Source organism: Bidens hawaiensis, unplaced genomic scaffold, assembly GCF_021521415.1.
Source record: "Bidens hawaiensis isolate Kalapana, Puna unplaced genomic scaffold, B.hawaiensis_p1.1 tig00083915_1, whole genome shotgun sequence".
Classification (NCBI taxonomy): domain Eukaryota; kingdom Viridiplantae; phylum Streptophyta; class Magnoliopsida; order Asterales; family Asteraceae; genus Bidens; species Bidens hawaiensis.
Window position 1 is genome coordinate 22,527 of NW_027504031.1, and position 11,623 is coordinate 34,149.

Here is an 11,623-nt window from a genome sequence, read left to right on the forward strand (position 1 = left end):
CACGTTCACTACTCCTATATAGTCTATTTTAGATAATCGGATGAAGCGTAAAATGTGATATAAACCTTAACATTTTCTTTAAATTATATGGATTAGACACTAATATAGAGTTTACACTGTATATTCTCGTAAAGGGGCATGTTCATGGGGGTGGCGGGCCAAACGACACAATCTCAGAATTTTGAAATGAACATGTAGGCCTGTAAATGAACCGAACGTTTCGTGAACTATTCGTGAACCGTTCGGCGGGAAGTTCGTTTATGTTCGTTTATTTAATAAACGAACGAACGTGAACATAAAATTTGTGTTCGTTTAGTTAAACGAACGAACATGAACACATGTTCCGTTCGTTCATTTATGTTTTTGAACGTTCGTTTATGTTCGTTTATGTCTGTTTATTTATGTTCGTTTATGTATTAATATAAAATAATTAAATATTATATATATAGGTCATCTGCTTAAATGTTTTATATTTGTTAATTTGTGTTCATTTAAGTTCGTTTATGTTTGTTCGTGTTCATTTACATTTGTTGATGTATGTTTGTTTAACTTTGTTCGGTTATCTTCATTTAGATTTTAAACAAATGAACACAAATGCCCCTTTTTAAATAAACGAACGTAAACATAAATATTTGTTCGATTAAGTGTTCGTGTTCTTTTAAAGTTAAATGAACGAACACGAACATGCCTTGTTCGTGTTCATTCGATTCGTTTACAGGCTTTCATTATTCACATTGATGAATACATTGGTCTCAATCTCTAGGCTCTACCGATTTTACTTGTGTTCATGAACCGTTCGTGAACACGTTAATTTCCTTAATGAACGAACACGAACATAAAATCTCGTTCGGTAAGTGTTTGTGAACACATTATTTTTTTAGCGAATGAACATGAATAAGGCCTTGTTCGTGTTTGTTCGGTACATTTTACAGCCCTATGAATATGAAAAGCGTATATGGAACATAAAGCATGACACACATTTTTGCGGGTTAGTAGGAACACATACCGTTTAACATGACTTTTTTTTCTTGGTATATAATATCATACAATACTCGCCCATATAAAATATTGCATAAAACACATTAAAAATCTTTTCAAACCAAACCAAACGGGCTAAGCAGCTTGTGTCCATAGATTCATAGTTCGAAATGACTCATTTTAAAACTAAACTCGCAAATTTCTTACCTTTACGCAGAGATGTACAAAAAACCGGCTTGGGTTCGGTAAACCAGTTTCCAATTTGGCCCACTTCAACAAAAAACTGGTTTAGGCAAAACCGATCTGGACCCAACCTAGCATGCCAGTTTGCAATTTTGCATACCTGTTCATACTTCATAGTCACATTAATTGACACTTGTTTTGGACTAGGTATGGTTTAAAAAACATGCAAGAAAAACCTTTCCTCCCAAACCGATTCCGTTTGACGGGTTCAAACATTTTTCCTCTTAAACTAGTTTATAACCCCAAATTAGTTTTTTATAAACCAAGTTTAATTACCTAGTGTCCAACCAAGATCACTTTATACCCCGAATCATACACCTCTACCTCTATGTATGCGAGGGTAGAGGTGAGGTAGAGGTAGGCAAAAGAACCGGCTAACCGAACTGACCCGAAACCGAACCGATTTGAAACCGATTATGTAGAAATCAATTTAGAACCGATTGAAACCGTAGATTCGGCACCGGTTTGCAATTATCTCCACCGAAACCAACCAAACCCAGTCAAAACCTGAACCGAAACTGATCAAATCCGAACCAAAACTGCTCGTAACCTGGTCAAGAAACAGGTTTTGACTCGAACAGAAATAGATCATAAACCAGTTTTAACATTTGTTGACCAAACAAACCGGCTTAATTAAGAATAAAAAAAAAACTTAGGGGTAAAACTGTCCAAAAAACACAAACCCCAAATAAATTGGGGGTAAACTTAACAATAACCCATCCCAATTTTCCCTCCAAAACATCTAGGGTTTCATCACACTCACAGCACTAGACCAGTTCTCACCGGCGATAGCAAATCACAATGGCTTCTTCTTCATCATCAGTATCCAACCACGGCTATGAGATCCCATGGGTTGAGAAGTTCAGACCAACGAAGGTTAAAGATATTGTTGGAAACGCAGATGCAGTCTCAAGACTCCAAGTAATTGCTCGAGATGGTAACATGCCTAATTTGATACTAGCTGTAAGTAAAGAAACCTGATTTTATTTTGTGTTAAAGTTGGTTAATTTTGTGGTAATTGGGTGGTTTTTGGTTGTGCATATGAGGTGTTCGACGAAATGCGCCAGTGGATTTAATTTTTTTTTTTTTGAGTTAGCATGCCTAATCTGACACTTGCTGCAAGTGAACAACCCTGGTTTTGTGTTAAAGTTGGTTAATTTTGTGTTGATTGGTTGACTTTTGGTTATAAAGATTAGCCGATCTAAGACGGAGTACCTCCACTGTGATTTTGGTGGGATAAACGACAATGAAGACACACAGATCACAATTGAAGGGCAGGTGGTCCCGCAGGTAACGAAGTTCAAGTATTTAGGATATTTTGTACAGAGCGATGGGGAATTAGACAGTGATGTGACCCACCGAGTTCAGGTAGGATGGTGTAGATGGAAAGCAGCCACAGGTATATTGTGCGACAAGAGTTTCCCGACTAAACTAAAGGGAAAATTCTATAGGGTGGCAGTTAGACCTGCAATGCTATATGGAACAGATTGTTGGGCCATCAAGAAGGCACAAGTGCGGAAGATGGAGGTAGCAGAAATGAGAATGCTACGTTGGATGTGTGGGCACACAAGGCTAGACCGAATAAGAAACGTTGTGTTTCGCGAGAGATTAGGGGTGGCGAACATAGCAGACAAGATAAGAGAGTGGAGATTGAGATGGTTTGGACATGTAAAGAGAAGACAGACGACGAATCCTGTTAGATCCGTAGAAAACATTACTATAGAGGGGAGGAGGGGTAGAGGACGACCGAAATTGACTTGGGATGAGAGGATTAGGCATGATTTGATAGACCTAAACCTCTCCGAGGACATGGTTGAGGATAGGAATTCGTGGAGAAGTAGAATTAAAGTTAAGGATTTTTAGAGAGAATTGAATACCTTAGGGCTTAGACTTAACTTATTTAGGCCACATACCATAATGGTATTTCCCTTACATATATTATTATTATTATTATAATTATTATTAGCTTTTATATAGCTGTTAAACTGTGATCTTATTATTAATATTATTATAATTAGTAGTAGTTTTTATATAACTGTTAAACTTTGATTTCCTTTATTTTGCTTCATACACATGTGCTTAGAGCCGAGGGTCTCTCTGGAAGCCACCTCTTTATTCCTTTGGATAGAGGTACGGTGTGCCTACATCCCACCCTCCCCAGACCCTACTTATAGCTTTGCTGTCGGTGGGATTTTACTGGGCATGATTGATTGATTGATTGGTTGACTTTTGGTTATGCATATGAGGTGTTCAATGAAATGTGCCAGTGGGTTTTTTTGTTTGTTTTTTAAATGTTGTGGTGTTTTTGAGTTAAAGTTGAAGGTTTTATTAGGCCCATGTGATTTGAGGAAGTTGAGTAAACCGCTAGGGCTGTAAACAAATCGAATCGAACAAGACCTTGTTTTTTGTTTGTTCGTTAAGCTTTTATCGACAAGCAAATGGTAACATGCCCATTATAAATTTTGATATTAGCTGCAAGTAAACAACCCTCGTTTTATGTTAAAGTTGGTTAATTTTGTCTTAATTGGTTGGTTTTTGGTTGTGAATATGAGGTGTTTGATGAAATGTGCCAATGGTTTTTTTTATATTTTTTATTTTGTTATCTTTTTTGAGTTAACATGCCCAATCTGATATTAGCTGTAAGTGAACAACCGTGGTTTTGTGTTAAATATGGTTAATTTTGTGTTGATTGGTTGAGTTTTGGTTGTGCATATGAGATGTTCGATGAAATGCACCAGTGGGATTTTTTGTTTGTAATTTTTTATGTGTGGTTTTTTTGAGTTAAAGTTGGAAGTTTTATTAGACCCATGTGATTTTGAGGTAGTTGAGGTAAATTGTTAGCTACTGCTGGAACGGAACAGAACAAGATGCTATTCGTGTTTGTCGTTAAGCTTTTAATGACGATCGAATGGTTCACGACACCTAACCGAAGGAAATTTCTTGTTTGTGTTTGTTCAATAAGGAAGTACAGTTTGTGAATGGTTCATGAATGCAAACGGATGAGCACAAATGAAGACAAACAATGTTTTATTTGATTTGGCTAACCGGGAATGGTCAGTGTCAAACGGTTCGGTCGGGCTACCAAGTTTGTGTTGGTGTTTTTGTTAACATTCATATTCATATGTTAATTTACATATTAGTTAATCTCATAATAGTCTTATACATTTTTGTTTTATAGTTTATAATATGCTAAATCTATATCATAAGATTAGAAAAGTCATTAAAAATGTAAAAAAAATCTTTAATGAACAAATATTAACGAGCATAAATGGACGTAAACGAATCATCAAACTTTCATGAACACAATTGAACGGGCATGGCCTCTGTTTGTGTTTGTTCATGTGGCTAATCAAACATAATATCTTGTTCGTGTTCATTCATTTGTTAAACAAACGAACAGACACGGACTTCCTGCCGAACAGTTTGTCGAACATTCGGTTCAATTATTGTCTCAGGTGGCATTGTGGACAAACAAAGAAAATCTTGCTTCTTTGAGATTTTCTTGACATGAATGTATATGTTTAAATCATATGTGATACACCAGAATTTATAACGATCTATGTTTAGGGTTTAAGAAATTATCTTCAGATTCTAGTCATTGTTTAAGATTTGTTTTTGGAATCTTTCTAAGTTCTTTCCGGGACTCAGGAAGAGTAAAGTATGTTTTGGTTGGCTTTTCTGATGAGTTTTTGACTTTTCTCTAGCATTAAGTTAAAGATTTGATGTCTAATGATCTATACATTATGTTGAAGCAGACACATGCAAAGTTGTCTGTCTGTATTAAGTAATATATTTGTTTTTCTCTCTTCTCATTTTCAGGGTCCACCTGGAACTGGTAAGACTACAAGCATATTAGCTCTCGCACATGAACTGCTTGGACCAACTTACAAGGAGGCTGTTTTAGAGCTAAATGCATCAGATGACAGGTCTGCAGATTGCAAACTGTAGTTCGTCTTAAATTTTTCAATTTGTGACTCTATATTGGAAGCTAATTATTCTTTGCTCTTTACCTACCAGAGGCATCGATGTTGTGAGAAACAAAATCAAGATGTTTGCACAAATGAAAGTTACATTACCCGCTGGAAGGCACAAAGTAATTATTTTGGATGAAGCTGACAGGTGACCAATAACCATCTTTTTTTCTTTGTGTAATATCCGATTATATTATTTTCTTATGCCTTCTATAATGGAATGCAAATATGTAATTTAGCATGACATCTGGAGCACAACAAGCATTAAGGAGAACAATGGAAATATATTCCAACTCTACTCGTTTTGCCCTTGCATGCAACACATCTTCAAAAATTATTGAACCCATTCAGAGTCGGTGTGCACTCGTACGATTTTCTAGGTTATCTGATGATGAGATTCTTGGCCGTCTCAAAATTGTGGCCGATGCTGAAAAGGTAATTTTAATAGTTTTGTCATATTGATGTGGAAAATGTAATTTGTTTTGTTTAATAGTTTATATTATAACTTTCATAGATACATAATTGGTTAATGCTTTATAACTGATGTAGGTGCCTTATGTCCCAGAAGGGCTTGAAGCGATTATTTTTACTGCTGACGGTGATATGCGACAAGCGCTGAATAATTTACAAGCCACATTTGCTGGATTTCGATTTGTCAACCAAGAAAATGTTTTCAAGGTAACAAAGTCTTACATGTCATTTGAAATTTTACTCAATTGCAGACTGTAGATGTTGCAAAATGGGCCTGGTGGGTGTTTGGTGGGTTGCGTTGACCTGAAAAAGTCTTCGTTCAATTTTTTTAATAAATAAACTAGCTTGTCATTTGTCAAAAAGTTCAATACAGAAAATTATATTTTTTTTGATAATTATTTAATAAAATGATTTAGGATATTATATGCATTATTAAAACACATTTTGGGCAATTTTTCAATTCTACCTGCTTGACTTGTTACTGATAAAAGTATATCCTGAGCCAGCACATTCATAAGTAATTGGTCAAAATTACTATTTTGCCACATCTGATAAATTGCATTTAGTGTAGGCCTGGCACATTCATACGTAATTGTTCTGAAAATTAGTTATATTTTGGTGACTTTTGATTTTGTTTCATAGTAAATGTTAAGCAAACAGATTAAAACAGTCATTATGAAGTTGTGGTCTGATTCATGATGTATGATCCTTGTATGACGTTTCTTGAACCAAACAGACTACACAATGTATGTGTTAGCAATTCTCATTAAATTTGACTTGAATCGAGTAAAACTGCATGCTCTCTGTTTTAACTAGCCACATCTGATTTAACTTTGTGTGTTTAAAACAGTCGAGGACAATTTATGGGAATTTTCTAATGGTTGTGTATATCAACCTGTAAATATATGATCTTTTTTTTAATAAATTTAGTGTACCAGTTTAATTTAAGTGTTCGGCTATCTGTAAAAGATTAGATTAAATTCAACCTTGAATTGATTATCTATCTAGGTGTATAATCATGTTTACAAAAGTAGCAGTTTCATTTAGTCTAGGTTTTATGTGGATTAATATTTTTCAAATCAGCCCATCCTGATCCGAACCCATTCTGACCCAACCCGACTCATCCGTTTTCCGGGTGTAACTTCATGTGACAAAACCATATTGCTTGATTGGGTTTTCAGGTGTGTGACCAGCCTCATCCCTTGCACGTGAAAAACATGGTTCGCAATGTAATCGAGGGAAGGTTTGACGATGCTTGTTCGGGTCTAAAGCAACTGTATGATCTGGGCTACTCTCCAACTGATATCATCACAACCCTTTTCAGAATCATAAAGAACTATGACATGGCAGAGTATCTCAAACTGGAATTCATGAAGGTAACGATAATAATAATAATACAAAATAAGAATACACATGATCTGAAACTTGTTTGTTTACAGGAAACAGGATTTGCTCATATGAGAATATGTGATGGAGTCGGCTCGTATCTTCAACTATGTGGTCTGCTTTCTAAGTTCTCACTTGCTTGTCTCACAGCCAAGGCATGATAAACTTTAGATATTGTATAACTATATGAAGCGTGCGGTTATGTGGGATATTTTAATTTCGTTTGTTTGTTTTAACGACAGTCGTTGCCAATTTCACATGGCTCTTAATGTGGAGGTATCTTTGTTTCTTGATCTTTATTTTGACCTTGGTGTTGGAATGTTTGATGAAATGATGAATAAAGCAAGTTAACAAGGAAAATTAAAATTTCAATCAATTTTAGGATTCGAGCCTCGTTCTTTTGGCGTATGTGGAAAGCGTGTTTCGTCTTGCTGGACTTTCTAAGGTTTTCTATTATTGAGGCACTTGAAAAGAATGAAGCTTTACATGATCCTGAACAAAGTTATTCAAGAGCCCTACAATTTGGTTTAATTTCTTGATACTATTGTGGGATTATTCTGTTTGTTTTCACCGATCTTAACATGAAAGCCATTTGGAAACTGTAAACCCGGTGTTCGTACGATTTCTCCTCCTCTCACGGTTTGCCACCTGTCAATTCTGGAGCGATATATTTTACTATCTTTCTACATATATGCACATACATATAGAATTAATTTCCTTTTTTACCTATTTTTGGTAACCAAGCAGTGAAGAAACACTGCCATCTGGACTTTAGTAAAATCTGTTCCAACACAAAATCGCATTCCACCACCGAAACCCATGAAATTCTTCGACCCGCCTTTCTGGTCCATCCTCTGTTTAAAACGAGTAAAACTCGTAAGTTCGATCTTATGATCTTATAACTTTTTCATATGTAGGCTCATGTCGGGCCTGGTTCAATAAGCTTTTGGATATTCCATGTCGGCCCGTTATAGAAGAGGGCCGACCTTGGATGAACCGGAGCCCATTGAGCCAGGCCCGAGGTTACAAGTAGCTTACCTCCCATCTCCATGGATTGAATTCTAATGGATTCTTATAATTGTCAGGATTTAAATGGACGGCCGGGGGACATACCATTACCGCCCAGCCAGCTGGTATCGTATAGTCTGCAAAATTCCGACATCCATATCAAAATACACTCACAAACTTTCATTATTTAGGTAGTTATTAGTTAATTAAATAAAACGAATCTTACGCTTACCTTTGAATTTGATATCTTTTAGTGCCTTTCTGAACACTCCGGGAACTATGTTAGCCAAACGGACCGTTTCATTAATAAGCTGCAACATTAATTAATTGGTTTTAGGCTTTTAGCAAGTCTGTAACATCTTTATACCAACCAATAGTATCTGCTTTACTGACAACTTTAAAAATAAAATATTGATTATTAAACACACCTGAAACGTGAATGTCATCGACTTATATTCTTTCCATGTAAGTCCAGACTCTTTATTTTCCCGGTTTCTTATTATATTTTTCTTGCTCTTCCTGTTTACAATAGCGAGATCATGTCATTAACTAATTCATTATTTAATTTGAACTAAAAGGATTACACTAACCGTTAATTCTTGCAGCACGCGTGGATTGTCTTTTAGAAGCTTGACAGCTACTGTTATGGCTAATGAAGTTGTTTCAAAGCTTGCAAACAATAGTACAAACATTAAGTCTAGTGCTATTGCTTCTGTAAGGATTGAATTACCACGGTCCAGTTCTTCAAGTACGTAGTCAAAGAAATCACTTTTGAGTTTTCGAGGATTGGCCCGTCTTTCTTTAAGCATGTTTTTCAGCATTGCCATGGCCTTCTTTCTTCCCTGATTAAGTTAAACAAAATTAAACCACAATAAGTTAACTTGAGCTGACTTTCATCGCAATAGTCAAACGGGCCTATTAAAAACGCCAAAAGGGGAACAAGTCAAACGGGCCAGAAGTCTATTATTATTATTATTGTTATTATTACTCAGTTCGAAAAAAAATTATTATTATTATTACTTTTGAAAGTGTTAGTGGGTCGACCCAATCTGTTTTGAAGTTTCGACCCAAATCCATTTCAGCCCGTCACCCACCCGGCCCGGCCCGTTTATTTTTTCGTACCTGTAGACACTTATGGTAAGCTGTTCCAGGAATATCTAAAGGAAACGATATTAGTCCTTGTATAAAAGCTACAAAATTCTCCCTCAGATTCTCAGACGACTTCTCCAGATCATAACTTATCAACTTTTTTGCAGTTAAATCAAATATCATCTGCAAAAAAAAAATGAGATAAATAAATAAAAAAATTAAAAAATAAAAACTCAAGATTTTTATACAAGTTATCATTAACTGAATAACTGGCTTACATTTGCAGTTGCTTCCTACAACTCAACTGATTCCATACCAGCCCATTTCTCTAAAGTTCTTGTTGCCACATGTTCCACTTCATGAAGCATCTTTTTAAGGCTTTCGGGCCCGAATAAACATAACACCATATTCTTGAGATACTTGTACATATACCCATGCAAAGATCCAACATTTTGTCTTCCAAACACTTCTGTAAAACTGTCTGGATACCAACTTTGAAACAACTGGCCCTCTTGTTGAAATATCATATAATTCAAATCCGAATCAGTTGAGACGACAACGGGCCTCCCCACTAAACTGGTTTTAAACACCGACCCGTATCTGAAATTCAACAGTTTGTGTTAGAATATGATTATTAGGATGTATAGGATCATATAACATTTTGTATATATGTTAAAAGACGAATTGAGAAGTTTTAGTTTTTCAACTTTGGCCACCAAAGTTTTATACTTTACACATCAAGACTTTTCTTTGGCCACAAAACTTTTAGACTTTCAACTTCAAGCACCAAACTTTTATATATATTAAAAAGGCAACTTTTAGAGTTTCAACTTTGACCACCAAACTTTTATATATATATATATTTAAAGGCAACATGAAAAGTTTTAGACTTACAACTTTGGCCACCAAACGTCAAAAACTTTTCACCTTTCAACTTTGACCACAAAACTTTTAGAGTTTCAACTTCAAGCACCAAACTTTTATATATATTACAAAGACAACTTTTAGACTTTCAACTTTGACCACCAAACTTTTATATATATTAAAAGGTAACATGAAAAGCTTTAGACTTTCAAATTTGGCCACCAAACATTTAAACATCAAGACTTTTCACCTTTCAACTTTGGACACAAAACTTTTAGATTTTCAACTTTGGGCACCAAACTATTATATATATCAAAAGGCAACTTTTAGACTTTCACATTTGACCACCAAACTTTTATATATATATTAAAAGGCTACATGAAAAGTTTTAGACTTTCAACTTTGGCCACCAAAACATTTACACATCATAACTTTTCATCATTCAACTTTGGACACAAAACTTTTAGATTTTCAACTTTGGGCACCAAACTTTTATATATATCAAAAGGCAAATTTTAGACTTCCAAGTTCCAACTTTGCCCTCCAAACTTTCATATATATTAAAAGGCAACATGAAAAGTTTTAGACTTTCAACTTTAGCAACCAAACTTTTACACGTCAAGACTTTTCACCAGTGGCAGACGCAAGATTTCTTTTTCATGAGGCGATCGTGATTTTTGGGTACATATAACACTAAAAATATATTTTTAGGGAGGCAGCTGCCCTCCTTACTACTTGTGCCACTACTTTTCACCTTTCAACTTTGACCACAAAACACGAAACTTCAGTATTCTTGAAATGCTAAAGTAGACATGTCACACACATAATTTACTATAGTGAATGGTACCATAACGAACCAAACCAATACCGACTGAGTTCCCGCTCCAACTTGTTATATATAACAACTAATAAAAAACAATAACCACCATAAGTACCTTTTCATTCTTTGTTTGATAAAGGGAGGTGTGTCCCAAGTTGAGTTAGGTGCAAAAAACTGCATAGTTTCACCTATAATGGCCAGCCCATTGAACCAGGGGGCAGGTTTCCATTGCATTTAGGATATTGCCACCTGTACAACCAATGTGTGATGGTTACCATGATTGTGGCTGCAATGTACAGGCTCACATGCCACATATTTAGTTGGTGTGAATAAACTATTTAAGCGAATGAGAAGTGTGCACGTGGCGGAAGGAGAAGGGAGAGTTAAGGAGGCAGAGTTGGGAAAGAAATATGAGAGAGAGGAGCAAATGGTGGAATGTGTATTGAGTTAACATGAGAAGAAGTATTTATATAGACATGATAGAAGTTGGAACTATTTAAATAGAAGTGGTATATTATAAGTTTATAATGTTGGTTTATTTAGTTTTTTTTGTATAGTTATTATGAGTTATCAGAAAGCTGTACAAGTAGTTGGAGATATAAAAGAATGAATATGTTCATCATCTTTTGTCTGTTAGACCATCTTTTTTTTTGTCAACGGATATTTTAATTTGTCTGTGAGCGCCGTGTGGCGTCATAGGTTCTGCGAGAACGAGGACTTGACATGGACTCATCAGGGGAATGACCATGCTCCTGATCAGTAGGGCACTCTGGCATTGACAAACCGAGCCGAG

The 11,623-nt window shown here is 35.5% G+C and overlaps 1 protein-coding gene and 1 pseudogene across 3 annotated transcripts; one reads left to right on the forward strand and one right to left on the reverse strand.

Annotated features, from left to right (window-relative positions):
* The first annotated feature begins 1,963 nt into the window (after positions 1-1,963).
* LOC143607595 (replication factor C subunit 2) lies at positions 1,964-7,225 on the forward strand. 2 transcript variants are annotated; one of them, XM_077082981.1, is made up of 8 exons: positions 1,966-2,158; positions 3,835-3,860; positions 5,041-5,147; positions 5,239-5,340; positions 5,432-5,627; positions 5,742-5,870; positions 6,845-7,039; positions 7,103-7,225. In XM_077082981.1, exons 1-8 carry the CDS (start codon positions 2,023-2,025, stop codon positions 7,208-7,210), a joined length of 999 nt encoding a protein of 332 aa, XP_076939096.1. In that variant the 5' UTR covers positions 1,966-2,022; the 3' UTR covers positions 7,211-7,225. The 2 variants fall into 2 exon arrangements, with proteins under 2 accessions (XP_076939097.1, XP_076939096.1); XM_077082982.1 differs by lacking the exon at positions 3,835-3,860 and having other exon boundaries at positions 1,964-2,184.
* Positions 7,226-7,576: 351 nt separating this feature from the next.
* Positions 7,577-11,251, reverse strand: LOC143607593 (cytochrome P450 87A3-like; annotated as a pseudogene). The gene is made up of 9 exons (XR_013148998.1): positions 10,946-11,251; positions 9,425-9,746; positions 9,180-9,329; positions 8,648-8,899; positions 8,486-8,572; positions 8,290-8,368; positions 8,088-8,194; positions 7,776-7,903; positions 7,577-7,697 (listed from the first exon to the last, which is right to left on the reverse strand). The product of XR_013148998.1 is annotated as a cytochrome P450 87A3-like (transcript).
* Positions 11,252-11,623: the final 372 nt, after the last annotated feature.